Here is a 16,503-nt window from a genome sequence, read left to right on the forward strand (position 1 = left end):
TTCCTAGACATCCTTCCTAGACATCCTTCCTAGACATCCTTCCCAGACATCCTTCCTTCCTTCCTAGACATCCTTCCTAGACATCCTTCCTAGACATCCTTCCTAGACATCCTTCCTAGACATCCTTCCTGTACAAAATGTTTTCTTGCAATAGTGAAAGTGTAAATTTAGCAGTAGGAAGCATGAACAGTATATTTGACCTATCAGCTAACATATCACACTTTAAATTCAAGCAGAAAAACCTAAGACAACTAATACAAATTAAAAAATGTTTTGATGAAGAATGCAAAAACTTAAACACAGAGAAAAAGAAAACCTTTACTTCACTATGGTGAATCACTAAAACAAACCTTTACTTCACTATGGTGAATCACTAAAACAAACCTTTACTTCACTATGGTGAATCACTAAAACAAACCTTTACTTCACTATGGTGAATCACTAAAACAAACAATTGTCGTAATTAAGGGGTTGAATACTCATTGACAAAAAGCCATTTCAGCTTTTAATTTGTAATTCATCACAATTCCATTTTGACATTATGGGGTATTGTGTGTAGGCCAGTGACACAAAATCTATATTTAATCATTTAAACAAAATTTGGAAAAAGTCAAGGGATGTGAATAATTTCTGTATTTCAGCGAAGTGGCGAGGGCTCTAGAATATTCTGCAGCATCCAGCCTAATTGGAATCTGAAGTCAAATGTCTCCTGTTTGCTGATGATCTTCTGTCCCAAGGAGGGCCTACAGCAGCACTTAGATCTCCTGTACAGATCCTGTCAGACCTGGGCCCTGACGTTGACTTTCAGTAAGACAAAAATAACGGTTCAAAAAAGGTCCAGTTGCCAGGACCGCAAATACAAAATTCTAGTATTTCACTGTTGCCTTAGAGCACAAAGAACTATATGTACCTCGGCCTAAAAATCAGCACCACAGGTAACTTCCACAAGGCTGTGAATGATCTAATTAGACAACAAGGGCCTTTTATGTAATCAAACATAAAACTCAACATCCTAATTAGGATCTGGCTAAAAATACTTCAGTTATAGAACCCATTGCCCTTTATGATTGTGAGGTCTGGGGTCACCAACCAAGAATTCACAAAATGGTACAAACACCCAATTGAGACTCTGCATGGAGAATTCTGCAAAAATATACATTGTGTACAACGCAAAACCCCAAACAAGGAGACAATACCCACTAGTTATCAAAATCCAGAAAACCCCTCACTGACAGAGAGATGAACCTGGAGAAGAGTCCCCTCAGCCAGCTGGTTCTGGGGCTCTGTTCACAAACACAAACAGACCCCACAAAGCCCCAGGACAGCAACACAGTTAGACCCAACCAAATCATGAGAAATCAAAAAATATATCTATTTGATACACTGGAAAGAATTAACTAAAAAACAGAGCAAACTAGAATGCTATCTGGCTCTAAACCGAGAGTACACTGCGGCAGAATACCTGTCCACTGTGACTATGTACAGACTCAGTGAGCATAGCCTTGCTATTGAGAAAGGCGGCCAAAGGCAGACCTGGCTCTCAAGAGAGGACAGGCTATGTTCCCTCTGTCCACAAAATGAGGTGGAAACTGAGCTACACTTCCTAACCTCCTGACAAATGTATTACCACATTAGAGACACATATTTCCCCAAAATCACACAGATCTTCCCCAAACTTGAAACTCACGCGCAGTTTATATATGTAGTTAGGCTCTAAACTCGTTGTAAAGTGAATTAATGTGATTAATTTTAAGAAGTTATTTGGCTACTTTAGTTGTGATACAAACCTTATCAAAACATATAGGCCTATGGGAGGAAAAGGCACTGTTTCTTGCTTTACGCTCGGCATCATTTACAAGTGATAATATATCATTTACAAGTGATAATATATCATTTACAAGTGATAATATATCATTTACAAGTGATATTATTGTCACCCATTAGACTATTCTTGATTTAATATTGTCTTTACATAGACTAAATCATATGTGTGAAATTTGTTTTGCTTTAGAATGGACCATTATCATGCACCTGTATCAGAACAGGGTGTCACGGACGCCTCCGGAACGTTCATTACACACACCTGTCCCCTGTTCCCACGGATTAGTACTGGTAGAAGTGTTCCCTTTTGGTTTCCATTGGGCTGTCCATTATTGTTACAATGTCCGTTGGTGCGTGTGAGTACCTGTGCTGTGTGTTTTGGGCTTTGGTGCCCTTGTGGATTGTGCAGATGATTACAGGTCTCGTCCAGTGTGATAATCATTGTGCAGATGATTACAGGTCTCGTCCAGTGTGATAATCATTGTGCAGATGATTACAGGTCTCGTGTGATAATCATTGTGCAGATGATTACAGGTCTCGTCCAGTGTGATAATCATTGTGCAGATGATTACAGGTCTCGTCCAGTGTGATAATCATTGTGCAGATGATTACAGGTCTCGACCAGTGTGATAATCATTGTGCAGATGATTACAGGTCTCGTCCAGTGTGATAATCATTGTGCAGATGATTACAGGTCTCGTCCAGTGTGATAATCATTGTGCAGATGATTACAGGTCTCGTCCAGTGTGATAATCATTGTGCAGATGATTACAGGTCTCGACCAGTGTGATAATCATTGTGCAGATGATTACAGGTCTCGACCAGTGTGATAATCATTGTGCAGATGTTATTGTGTTATTTATTTGAGGTATGCTTTTTGTTTGGGTTTCAACCCTGTGTGTTTGCTACGTGTTTGTTTGGTCTTCGTCCCAATGCCTTCACACGGCAGGCTGTAATTTGGGTTTAATAAAAAATCCTATTACGCATTCCTACGCCTGTCTCCCGACCCTTCATGCCAACGTGACACAAGGGCAGAGGGAAAAAATAATACATTTACTCTATGCACTTAAATAGCGAATGGAGGGACACTTTTCCCCATAGTTCATTTTCATGCCAGCTAGGTAGGATATACTCCTGTTTGTAAGAGAAGCAGAACTTGGAGATGAGTGGCCGACAGTGTGGCAGTAATACGGTCACCGTAACAGCCCCAATCACAGCAACAAGATTTGCGGCCCGTTGCCATGAGCAACCAGTGGAGAACAAACACCATTTCCAAATCATAATTATCTGTTTATTCATACTACAACTATTATTATTATTATTATATATATTATATTATTATTACTATTCATACTACAACTATTTGCACATTGCTAAAACACTGAAAGATCTTTATCTTTTTTAATTAAAACCTTTTTTGAGTGCAATGTTTACTGTTAATTTCTATACAGTAACAAGCCATGATGAAGGATTTGGTCTCCTACAGGGATTATACAGTAACAAGCCATGATGGAGGACTGGTCTCCTACAGGGATTATAGAGTAACAAGCCATGATGGAGGACTGGTCTCCTACAGGGATTATACAGTAACAAGCCATGATGGAGGACTGGTCTCCTACAGGGATTATAGAGTAACAAACCATGATGAAGGATTTGGTCTCCTACAGGGATTATAGAGTAACAAGCCATGATGAAGGATTTGGTCTCCTACAGGGATTATACAGTAACAAGCCATGATAGAGGATTGGTCTCCTACAGGGATTATACAGTAACAAGCCATGATAGAGGATTGGTCTCCTACAGGGATTATACAGTAACAAGCCACGATGAAGGATTGGTCTCCTACAGGGATTATACAGTAACAAGCCATGATGGAGGACTGGTCTCCTACAGGGATTATAGAGTAACAAGCCATGATGGAGGATTGGTCTCCTACAGGGATTATACAGTAACAAGCCATGATAGAGGATTGGTCTCCTACAGGGATTATAGAGTAACAAGCCACGATGAAGGATTTGGTCTCCTACAGGGATTATACAGTAACAAGCCATGATAGAGGATTGGTCTCCTACAGGGATTATACAGTAACAAGCCATGATGGAGGATTGGTCTCCTACAGGGATTATAAAGTAAAAAGCCATGATAGAGGATTGGTCTCCTACAGGGATTATACAGTAACAAGCCATGATGGAGGATTGGTCTCCTACAGGGATTATACAGTAACAAGCCATGATGGAGGATTGGTCTCCTACAGGGATTATACAGTAACAAGCCATGATAGAGGATTGGTCTCCTACAGGGATTATACAGTAACAAGCCATGATGAAGGATTGGTCTCCTACAGGGATTATAGAGTAACAAGCCATGATAGAGGATTGGTCTCCTACAGGGATTATACAGTAACAAGCCATGATGGAGGATTGGTCTCCTACAGGGATTATAGAGTAACAAGCCATGATAGAGGATTGGTCTCCTACAGGGATTATACAGTAACAAGCCATGATGAAGGATTGGTCTCCTACAGGGATTATACAGTAACAAGCCATGATGAAGGATTGGTCTCCTACAGGGATTATACAGTAACAAGCCATAATGAAGGATTTGGTCTCCTACAGGGATTATACAGTAACAAGCCACGATGAAGGATTGGTCTCCTACAGGGATTATACAGTAACAAGCCATGATGGAGGACTGGTCTCCTACAGGGATTATAGAGTAACAAGCCATGATAGAGGATTGGTCTCCTACAGGGATTATACAGTAACAAGCCATGATAGAGGATTGGTCTCCTACAGGGATTATACAGTAACAAGCCATGATAGAGGATTGGTCTCCTACAGGGATTATACAGTAACAAGCCACGATGAAGGATTGGTCTCCTACAGGGATTATACAGTAACAAGCCATGATGGAGGACTGGTCTCCTACAGGGATTATAGAGTAACAAGCCATGATAGAGGATTGGTCTCCTACAGGGATTATACAGTAACAAGCCATGATAGAGGATTGGTCTCCTACAGGGATTATACAGTAACAAGCCATGATAGAGGATTGGTCTCCTACAGGGATTATACAGTAACAAGCCACGATGAAGGATTGGTCTCCTACAGGGATTATACAGTAACAAGCCATGATGGAGGACTGGTCTCCTACAGGGATTATAGAGTAACAAGCCATGATAGAGGATTGGTCTCCTACAGGGATTATACAGTAACAAGCCATGATAGAGGATTGGTCTCCTACAGGGATTATACAGTAACAAGCCATGATAGAGGATTGGTCTCCTACAGGGATTATACAGTAACAAGCCACGATGAAGGATTGGTCTCCTACAGGGATTATACAGTAACAAGCCATGATGGAGGACTGGTCTCCTACAGGGATTATAGAGTAACAAGCCATGATGGAGGATTGGTCTCCTACAGGGATTATACAGTAACAAGCCATGATAGAGGATTGGTCTCCTACAGGGATTATACAGTAACAAGCCATGATGGAGGATTGGTCTCCAACAGGGATTATAGAGTAACAAGCCATAATGAAGGATTGGTCTCCTACAGGGATTATACAGTAACAAGCCAATCACAGCAACAAGATGTGGTCTCCAACAGGGATTATAGAGTAACAAGCCATGATGGAGGATTGGTCTCCTACAGGGATTATACAGTAACAAGCCATGATGGAGGATTGGTCTCCAACAGGGATTATAGAGTAACAAGCCATGATGGAGGATTGGTCTCCTACAGGGATTATACAGTAACAAGCCATGATAGAGGATTGGTCTCCTACAGGGATTATACAGTAACAAGCCATGATAGAGGATTGGTCTCCTACAGGGATTATACAGTAACAAGCCATGATGGAGGACTGGTCTCCAACAGGGATTATAGAGTAACAAGCCAACCACAGCAACAAGATGTGGTCTCCAACAGGGATTATACAGTAACAAGCCATGATAGAGGATTGGTCTCCTACAGGGATTATAGAGTAACAAGCCATGATGGAGGATTGGTCTCCTACAGGGATTATACAGTAACAAGCCATGATGAAGGATTGGTCTCCAACAGGGATTATACAGTAACAAACCATGATGAAGGATTGGTCTCCTACAGGGATTATACAGTAACAAACCATGATGAAGGATTGGTCTCCTACAGGGATCAGTCTCAACCTCCAGTGTCTCAACTCCATTTCTCCTCCCAGCTCAGGACTGTAGTGTCTCAACTCCATTTCTCATCCCAGCTCAGGACTGTAGTGTCTCAACTCCATTTCTCATCCCAGCTCAGGACTGTAGTGTCTCAACTCCATGTCTCCTCCCAGCTCAGGACTGTAGTGTCTCAACTCCATTTCTCCTCCCAGTTTAGGACTGTAGTGTCTCAACTCCATTTCTCCTCCCAGCTCAGTTCTGTAGTGTCTCAACTCCATTTCTCCTCCCAGCTCAGGACTGTAGTGTCGTTGTAAAATGAAATGTACCATCTAACGGAGGTGTTTCCCCTGCAGTCTTCGTTGAGAGGAGAGAACATCACGGTGTTTGGCTGTCTGAACCACGGCATGCCCCTGTCCCTGAAAGACAACTCCTCTGTCAAATGTGAATCAGGTAGGAGGAGCTGCTGCTTTGATAGAACATATTGCAGAGATAACAGATATCACTATAATCCAGGCGTTTATTCCCATAAAATCAGATAAATGATAAGAAACTAGCTTGTGATCAAATACATCTCTCTCCCTTTCTTTCTCTCCCTCTCCCTCTTTCTCTCTTTCCCTCTCGTTGTCTCTCCCTCCATTTCCCTGTCTCTCCCTCCCTCTCTCTGTCTCTCTCTCTCCCTCTCCCTCTTTCCCTCTCGTTGTCTCTCCCTCCATTTCCCTGTCTCTCCCTCCCTCTCTCTGTCTCTCCCTCTCCCTCTCCCTCTTTCCCTCTCGTTGTCTCTCCCTCCATTTCCCTGTCTCTCCCTCCCTCTCTCTGTCTCTCCCTCTCCCTCTCCCTCTTTCCCTCTCGTTGTCTCTCCCTCCATTTCCCTGTCTCTCCCTCCCTCTCTCTGTCTCTCCCTCTCCCTCTCCCTCTTTCCCTCTCGTTGTCTCTCCCTCCCTCTCCCTGTCTCTCCCTCCCTCTCTCTGTCTCTCCCTCTCCCTCTCCCTCTTTCCCTCTCGTTGTCTCTCCCTCCCTCTCTCTGTCTCTCCCTCCCTCTCTCTGTCTCTCCCTCCCTCTCTCTGTCTCTGCCCCCCCCCTCCAGATTCCGTATCAGGCTTCCTGTTGTCAGTAAACTCCAGCTCCAACATCACTAAGCTGAGGATCCCCTACCCCCAGACTGGCACCTGGTACCTCAGCCTGAGATCCCTCTGTGCCACCGAACATGGGTGAGATACCTGCTAATACCCTAACTGAGTATATGGGAGATACCTGCTAATACCCTAACTGAGTATATGGGTGAGATACCTGCTAATACCCTAACTGAGTATATGGGTGAGATACCTGCTAATACCCTAACTGAGTATATGGGTGAGATACCTGCTAATACCCTAACTGAGTATATGGGAGATACCTGCTAATACCCTAACTGAGTATATGGGTGAGATACCTGCTAATACCCTAACTGAGTATATGGGTGAGATACCTGCTAATACCCTAACTGAGTATATGGGTGAGATACCTGCTAATACCCTAACTGAGTATATGGGTGAGATACCTGCTAATACCCTAACTGAGTATATGGGTGAGATACCTGCTAATACCTAACTGAGTATATGGGTGAGATACCTGCTAATACCCTAACTGAGTATATGGGTGAGATACCTGCTAATACCCTAACTGAGTATATGGGTGAGATACCTGCTAATACCTAACTGAGTATATGGGTGAGATACCTGCTAATACCCTAACTGAGTATATGGGTGAGATACCTGCTAATACCCTAACTGAGTATATGGGTGAGATACCTGCTAATACCCTAACTGAGTATATGGGTGAGATACCTGCTAATACCCTAACTGAGTATATGGGTGAGATACCTGCTAATACCCTAACTGAGTATATGGGTGAGATACCTGCTAATACCCTAACTGAGTATATGGGTGAGATACCTGCTAATACCTAACTGAGTATATGGGTGATATACCTGCTAATACCCTAACTGAGTATATGGGTGAGATACCTGCTAATACCCTAACTGAGTATATGGGTGAGATACCTGCTAATACCCTAACTGAGTATATGGGTGAGATACCTGCTAATACCCTAACTGAGTATATGACCCAGCCTCTCTCACCCTCTACTGACCCAGCCTCTCACCCTCTGCTGACCCAGCCTCTCACTCTCTACTGACCCAGCCTCTCACCCTCTACTGACCCAGCCTCTCTCACCCTCTACTGACTCAGCCTCTTACCCTCTACTGACCCAGCCTCTCACCCTCTACTGACCCAGCCTCTCACCCTCTACTGACCCAGCCTCTCTCACCCTCTACTGACCCAGCCTCTCTCACCCTCTACTGACCCAGCCTCTCTCACCCTCTACTGACTCAGCCTCTCACCCTCTACTGACCCAGCCTCTCACCCTCTACTGACTCAGCCTCTCACCCTCTACTGACTCAGCCTCTCACCCTCTACTGACCCAGCCTCTCTCACCCTCTACTGACTCAGCCTCTCACCCTCTACTGACCCAGCCTCTCACCCTCTACTGACTCAGCCTCTCACCCTCTACTGACCCAGCCTCTCACCCTCTACTGACCCAGACTCTCACCCTCTACTGACCCAGCCTCTCTCACCCTCTACTGACCCAGCCTCTCTCACCCTCTACTGACCCAGCCTCTCTCACCCTCTACTGACTCAGCCTCTCACCCTCTACTGACCCAGCCTCTCACCCTCTACTGACTCAGCCTCTCACCCTCTACTGACTCAGCCTCTCACCCTCTACTGACCCAGCCTCTCTCACCCTCTACTGACTCAGCCTCTCACCCTCTACTGACCCAGCCTCTCACCCTCTACTGACTCAGCCTCTCACCCTCTACTGACCCAGCCTCTCTCACCCTCTACTGACTCAGCCTCTTACCCTCTACTGACCCAGCCTCTCACCCTCTACTGACCCAGCCTCTCTCACCCTCTACTGACCCAGCCTCTCACCCTCTACTGACCCAGCCTCTCACCCTCTACTGACTCAGCCTCTCACCCTCTACTGACTCAGCCTCTCACCCTCTACTGACCCAGCCTCTCTCACCCTCTACTGACCCAGCCTCTCACCCTCTACTGACTCAGCCTCTCACCCTCTACTGACCCAGCCTCTCACCCTCTACTGACCCAGCCTCTCACCCTCTACTGACCCAGCCTCTCACCCTCTACTGACTCAGCCTCTCACCCTCTACTGACCCAGCCTCTCACCCTCTACTGACTCAGCCTCTTACCCTCTACTGACCCAGCCTCTCACCCTCTACTGACCCAGCCTCTCACCCTCTACTGACCCAGCCTCTCACCCTCTACTGACCCACCCTCTCACCCTCTACTGACCCAGCCTCTCACCCTCTACTGACCCAGCCTCTCTCACCCTCTACTGACCCAGCCTCTCTCACGCTCTACTGACCCAGCCTCTCTCACCCTCTACTGACCCAGCCTCTCACCCTCTACTGACCCAGCCTCTCTCACCCTCTACTGACCCAGCCTCTCTCACCCTCTACTGACCCAGCCTCTCTCACCCTCTACTGACCCAGCCTCTCACCCTCTACTGACCCAGCCTCTCACCCTCTACTGACCCAGCCTCTCACCCTCTACTGACCCAGCCTCTCACCCTCTACTGACCAAGCCTCTCTCACCCTCTACTGACCCAGTCTCTCACCCTCTACTGACCAAGCCTCTCTCACCCTCTACTGACCCAGCCTCTAACCCTCTACTGACCAAGCCTCTCTCACCCTCTACTGACCAAGCCTCTCTCACCCTCTACTGAACCAGCCTCTCTCACCCTCTACTGACCAAGCCTCTCTCACCCTCTACTGACCCAGCCTCTCACCCTCTACTGACCCAGCCTCTCTCACCCTCTACTGACCCAGCCTCTCTCACCCTCTACTGACCCAGCCTCTCTCACCCTCTACTGACCCAGCCTCTCTCACCCTCTACTGACCCAGCCTCTCACCCTCTACTGACCAAGCCTCTCTCACCCTCTACTGACCCAGCCTCTCACCCTCTACTGACCCAGCCTCTCTCACCCTCTACTGACCCAGCCTCTCACCCTCTACTGACCAAGCCTCTCTCACCCTCTACTGACCAAGCCTCTCTCACCCTCTACTGACCCAGCCTCTCTCACCCTCTACTGACCCAGCCTCTCTCACTCTCTACTGACCCAGCCTCTCTCACCCTCTACTGACCCAGCCTCTCTCCTGCTCTTTTCTCCTCCTCTCTCCTCGTCTCTCCTGCCCCTCTCCTGTCCCCTCCTGCTCCTCTCCTGTCCCCTCCTGCTCCTCTCTCCTGCCCCCTCCTGCTCCTCTCTCCTGCTCCTCTCTCCTGCTCCTCTCTCCTGCTCCTCTCTCCTGCCCCCTCCTGCTCCCTCTCTCCTGCTCCTCTCTCCTGCCCCCTCCTGCTCCTCTCTCCTGCTCCTCCCTCCTGCTCCTCTCTCCTGCTCTCCTCTCCTGCCCCCTCCTGCTCCTCTCTCCTACTCCTCTCTCCTGCTCCTCTCTCCTGCTCCTCTCTCCTGCTCCTCTCTCCTGCCCCCTCCTGCTCCTCTCTCCTGCTCCTCTCTCCTGCTCCTCTCTCCTGCCCCCTCCTGCTCCTCTCTCCTGCTCCTCTCTACTGCCCCCTCCTGCTCCTCTCTCCTGCTCCTCTCTCCTGCTCCTCTCTCCTGCCCCCTCCTGCTCCTCTCTCCTGCCCCCTCCTGCTCCTCTCTCCTGCTCCTCTCTCCTGCTCTCTCTCCTGCCCCCTCCTGCTCCTCTCTCCTGCTCCTCTCTCCCCCCCTCCTGCTCCTCTCTCCTGCTCCTCTCTCCTGCTTCTCTCTCCTGCTCCTCTCCCCTGCTCCTCTCTCCTGCCCCCTCCTGCTCCTCTCTCCTGCTCCTCTCTCCTGCTCCTCTCTCCTGCTCCTCTCTCCCTGCCCCCTCCTGCTCCTCTCTCCTGCCCCCTCCTGCTCCTCTCTCCTGCTCCTCTCTCCTACTCCTCTCTCCTGCCCCCTCCTGCTTCTCTCTCCTGCTCCTCTCTCTTCCTCTCTCCTGCTCCTCTCTCCTGCCCCCTCCTGCTCCTCTCTCCTGCTCCTCTCTCCTGCTCCTCTCTCCTGCTCCTCTCTCCTGCTTCTCTCTCCTGCTCCTCTCTCCTGCTCCTCTCTCCTGCCCCCTCCTGCTCCTCTCTCCTGCTCCTCTCTCCTGCTCTCTTATCCTCTCTCCTCCTCTCCTCTTTTTATAGTTCTTCTGTTAGAAACATTTAAATGTATCCCCTATCCATTTAGGCCAGTGTAAGGGGTTAAATACGAGCCAACCGATTGGTACACAGTATCAGGGGATGATGATAAGTCTATAAGCAGGCTGAAGTTGATTGGCTCAGGAATGTGGAGGAGGTAATTGGTGTGCATAATATATTGAAATTGAATCGCTGCAGGTGTGAGGAATTAACACATGAGTTGATTGGTTAGAAAACAATGCTGGGTCTTTCCTCCCTAGTTGACACTCAATGGAAATTGAAAAAATTATGAGAGATTGAAGACTACAATATAACTATTTGATATCTGTTGTTGTTGTCCAGGTTTGAGCCGTGTATCAGGGGACAGTGTATCAGGGGACAGTGTATCAGGGGGACAGTGTATCAGGGGACAGTGTATCAGGGGACAGTGTATCAGGGGACAGTGTATCAGGGGGACAGTGTATCAGGGGGACAGTGTATCAGGGGACAGTGTATCAGGGGACAGTGTATCAGGGGACAGTGTATCAGGGGAACAGTGTATCAGGGGGACAGTGTATCAGGGGGACAGTGTATCATGGGGACAGTGTATCAGGGGGACAGGTTATCAGGGGGACAGTGTATCAGGGGACAGTGTATCATGGGGACAGTGTATCAGGGGACAGTGTATCAGGGGGACAGTGTATCATGGGGACAGTGTATCAGGGGACACACTTAGGGGACAGTGTATCAGGGGACAGTGTATCAGGGGACAGACAGTGTATCAGGGGACAGTGTATCAGGGGACAGTGTATCAGGGGACAGTGTATCAGGGGACAGTGTATCAGGGGGACAGTGTATCAGGGGACAGACAGTGTATCAGGGGGACAGTGTATCAGGGGACAGTGTATCAGGGGGACAGTGTATCAGGGGACAGTGTATCAGGGGACAGTGTATCAGGGGACAGGTTATCAGGGGACAGTGTATCAGGGGACAGTGTATCAGGGGACAGTGTATCAGGGGACAGTGTATCAGGGGACAGTGTGTTCAGGGGACAGTGTATCAGGGGGACAGTGTATCAGGGGACAGACAGTGTATCAGGGGACAGACAGTGTATCAGGGGACAGTGTATCAGGGGACAGTGTATCAGGGGACAGTGTATCAGGGGACAGACAGTGTATCAGGGGACAGACAATGTATCAGGGGACAGTGTATCAGGGGACAGTATATCCGGGGGACAGTGTATCAGGGGGACAGTGTATCAGGGGACAGTGTATCAGGGGACAGTGTATCAGGGGACAGACAGTGTATCAGGGGGACAGTGTATCAGGGGACAGACAGTGTATCAGGGGGACAGTGTATCAGGGGACAGACAGTGTATCAGGGGAACAGTGTATCAGGGGGACAGTGTATCAGGGGGACAGTGTATCAGGAGACAGTGTATCAGGGGACAGTGTATCAGGGGACAGTGTATCAGGGGACAGTGTATCAGGGGACAGACAGTGTATCAGGGGACAGTGTATCAGGGGACAGACAGTGTATCAGGGGACAGTGTATCAGGGGACAGACAGTGTATCAGGGGAACAGTGTATCAGGGGGACAGTGTATCAGGGGGACAGTGTATCAGGAGACAGTGTATCAGGGGACAGTGTATCAGGGGACAGACAGTGTATCAGGGGACAATGTATCAGGGGACAGACAGTGTATCAGGGGAACAGTGTATCAGGGGGACAGTGTATCAGGGGACAGACAGTGTATCAGGGGACAGTGTATCAGGGGACAGACAGTGTATCAGGGGACAATGTATCAGGGGACAGACAGTGTATCAGGGGAACAGTGTATCAGGGGACAGTGTATCAGGGGACAGTGTATCATGGGGACAGTGTATCACGGGACAGGTTATCAGGGGGACAGTGTATCAGGGGACAGTGTATCAGGGGGACAGTGTATCAGGGGACAGTGTATCAGGGGACAGGTTATCAGGGGACAGTGTATCAGGGGACAGTGTATCAGGGGACAGACAGTGTATCAGGGGACAGACAATGTATCAGGGGACAGTGTATCAGGGGACAGTGTATCAGGGGACAGTGTATCAGGGGGACAGTGTATCAGGGGACAGTGTATCAGGGGACAGTGTATCAGGGGACAGTGTATCAGGGGACAGTGTATCAGGGGACAGTGTATCAGGGGACAGTGTATCAGGGGACAGTGTATCAGGGGACAGTGTATCAGGGGACAGGTGTATCAGGGGACAGTGTATCAGGGGACAGTGTATCAGGGGACAGTGTATCAGGGGACAGTGTTATCAGGGGGACAGTGTATCAGGGGACAGTGTATCATGGGGACAGTGTATCAGGGGACAGTGTATCAGGGGACAGTGTATCATGGGGACAGTGTATCAGGGGACACACTTAGGGGACAGTGTATCAGGGGACAGTGTATCAGGGGACAGACAGTGTATCAGGGGACAGTGTATCAGGGGACAGTGTATCAGGGGGACAGTGTATCAGGGGACAGTGTATCAGGGGACAGTGTATCAGGGGACAGACAGTGTATCAGGGGACAGTGTATCAGGGGACAGTGTATCAGGGGGACAGTGTATCAGGGGACAGTGTATCAGGGGGACAGTGTATCAGGGGACAGGTTATCAGGGGACAGTGTATCAGGGGGACAGTGTATCAGGGGACAGTGTGTCAGGGGGACCGTGTATCAGGGGACAGTGTGTTAGGGGACAGTGTATCAGGGGGACAGTGTATCAGGGGACAGACAGTGTATCAGGGGACAGACAGTGTATCAGGGGACAGTGTATCAGGGGACAGTGTATCAGGGACAGTGTATCAGGGGACAGACAGTGTATCAGGGGACAGACAATGTATCAGGGGACAGTGTATCAGGGGACAGTATATCCGGGGGACAGTGTATCAGGGGGACAGTGTATCAGGGGACAGTGTATCAGGGGACAGTGTATCAGGGGACAGACAGTGTATCAGGGGACAGTGTATCAGGGACAGACAGTGTATCAGGGGACAGTGTATCAGGGGACAGACAGTGTATCAGGGAACAGTGTATCAGGGGGACAGTGTATCAGGGGGACAGTGTATCAGGAGACAGTGTATCAGGGGGACAGTGTATCAGGGGGACAGTGTATCAGGGGGACAGTGTATCAGGGGACAGACAGTGTATCAGGGGGACAGTGTATCAGGGGACAGACAGTGTATCAGGGGACAGTGTATCAGGGGACAGACAGTGTATCAGGGGACAATGTATCAGGGGACAGACAGTGTATCAGGGGAACAGTGTATCAGGGGACAGTGTATCAGGGGACAGTGTATCAGGGGGACAGTGTATCAGGGGACAGTGTATCAGGGGACAGTGTATCAGGGGACAGTGTATCAGGGGACAGACAGTGTATCAGGGGACAGTGTATCAGGGGACAGACAGTGTATCAGGGGACAGTGTATCAGGGGACAGACAGTGTATCAGGGGACAGTGTATCAGGGGGACAGTGTATCAGGGGGACAGGTTATCAGGGGGACAGTGTATCAGGGGACAGTGTATCAGGGGACAGACAGTGTATCAGGGGACAGTGTATCAGGGGACAGTATATCAGGGGGACAGTGTATCAGGGGACAGTGTATCAGGGGAAAGTGTATCAGGGGACAGTGTATCAGGGGGACAGTGTATCAGGGGACAGTGTATCAGGGGGACAGTGTATCAGGGGGACAGTGTATCAGAAGACAGTGTATCAGGGGACAGTGTATCAGGGGACAGACCATGTATCAGGGGACAGACAGTGTATCAGGGGACAGACAGTGTATCAGGGGACAGACAGTGTTTCAGGGGGACAGTGTATCAGGGGGACAGTGTATCAGGGGACAGTGTATCAGGGGGACAGTGTATCAGGGGACAGACAGTGTATCAGGGGACAGACAGTGTATCAGGGGACAGACAGTGTATCAGGGGACAGTGTATCAGGGGACAGTGTATCAGGGGACAGTGTATCAGGGGGACAGTGTATCAGGGGACAGACAGTGTATCAGGGGACAGACAGTGTATCAGGGGACAGACAGTGTATCAGGGGACAGACAGTGTATCAGGGGACAGACAGTGTATCAGGGGACAGACAGTGTATCAGGGGACAGTGTATCAGGGGGACAGTGTATCAGGGGACAGTGTATCAGGGGACAGTGTATCAGGGGACAGTGTATCAGGGGACAGTGTATCAGGGGACAGTGTATCAGGGGACAGTGTATCAGGGGACAGTGTATCAGGGGACAGACAGTGTATCAGGGGACAGTGTGTCAGGGGACAGTGTATCAGGGGACAGTGTATCAGGGGGCAGTGTATCAGGGGACAGACAGTGTATCAGGGGACAGACAGTGTATCAGGGGACAGACAGTGTATCAGGGGACAGTGTATCAGGGGACAGTGTATCAGGGGACAGTATATCAGGGGACAGTGTATCAGGGGGACAGTGTATCAGGGGACAGTGTATTAGGGGACAGGTTATCAGGGGACATGTTATCAGGGGACAGTGTATCAGGGGGACAGGTTATCAGGGGACAGTGTATCAGGGACAGTGTATCAGGGGAAAGTGTATCAGGGGACAGTGTATCAGGGGACAGTGTATCAGGGGACAGTGTATCATGGGGACAGTGTATCAGGGGGACAGTGTATCAGGGGACAGTGTATCAGGGGACAGTGTATCAGGGGACAGTGTATCAGAAGACAGTGTATCAGGGGACAGTGTATCAGGGGACAGTGTATCAGGGGACAGTGTATCAGGGGGACAGTGTATCAGGGGACAGTGTATCAGGGGGACAGTGTATCAGGGGACAGGTTATCAGGGGACAGTGTATCAGGGGGACAGTGTATCAGGGGACAGTGTGTCAGGGGGACAGTGTATCAGGGGACAGTGTATCAGGGGACAGTGTATCAGGGGGACAGTGTATCAGGGGACAGTGTATCAGGGGACAGTGTATCAGTGTATCAGGGGACAGTGTATCAGGGGGACAGTGTATCAGGGGACAGACAGTGTATCAGGGGACAGACAGTGTATCAGGGGACAGTGTATCAGGGGACAGTGTATCAGGGGACAGTGTATCAGGGGACAGACAGTGTATCAGGGGGACAGTGTATCAGGGGACAGACAGTGTATCAGGGGACAGTGTATCAGGGGACAGGTTATCAGGGGACAGTGTATCAGGGGACAGTGTATCAGGGGACAGACAGTGTATCAGGGGACAGACAGTGTATCAGGGGACAGTGTATCATGGGGACAGTGTATCAGGGGACAGTGTATCATGGGGACAGTGTATCAGGGGACAGACAGTGTATCAGGGGACA

The 16,503-nt window shown here is 49.2% G+C and overlaps 1 protein-coding gene across 1 annotated transcript in view; it reads left to right on the forward strand.

The window, feature by feature from the left end:
- tmem8b (transmembrane protein 8B) overlaps positions 1-16,503 on the forward strand; it is a 203,599-nt gene that overhangs the window by 145,611 nt on the left and 41,485 nt on the right. Inside the window, exons 4-5 of the mRNA XM_065026934.1 lie at positions 6,322-6,418; positions 7,053-7,176. Coding sequence (XP_064883006.1) covers positions 6,322-6,418; positions 7,053-7,176 — 221 coding nt within the window. The remainder of the gene's footprint in view (positions 1-6,321; positions 6,419-7,052; positions 7,177-16,503) is intronic.

The sequence above is a fragment of the Oncorhynchus nerka genome, linkage group LG13 (genome assembly GCF_034236695.1).
Source record: "Oncorhynchus nerka isolate Pitt River linkage group LG13, Oner_Uvic_2.0, whole genome shotgun sequence".
Lineage (NCBI taxonomy): Eukaryota > Metazoa > Chordata > Actinopteri > Salmoniformes > Salmonidae > Oncorhynchus > Oncorhynchus nerka.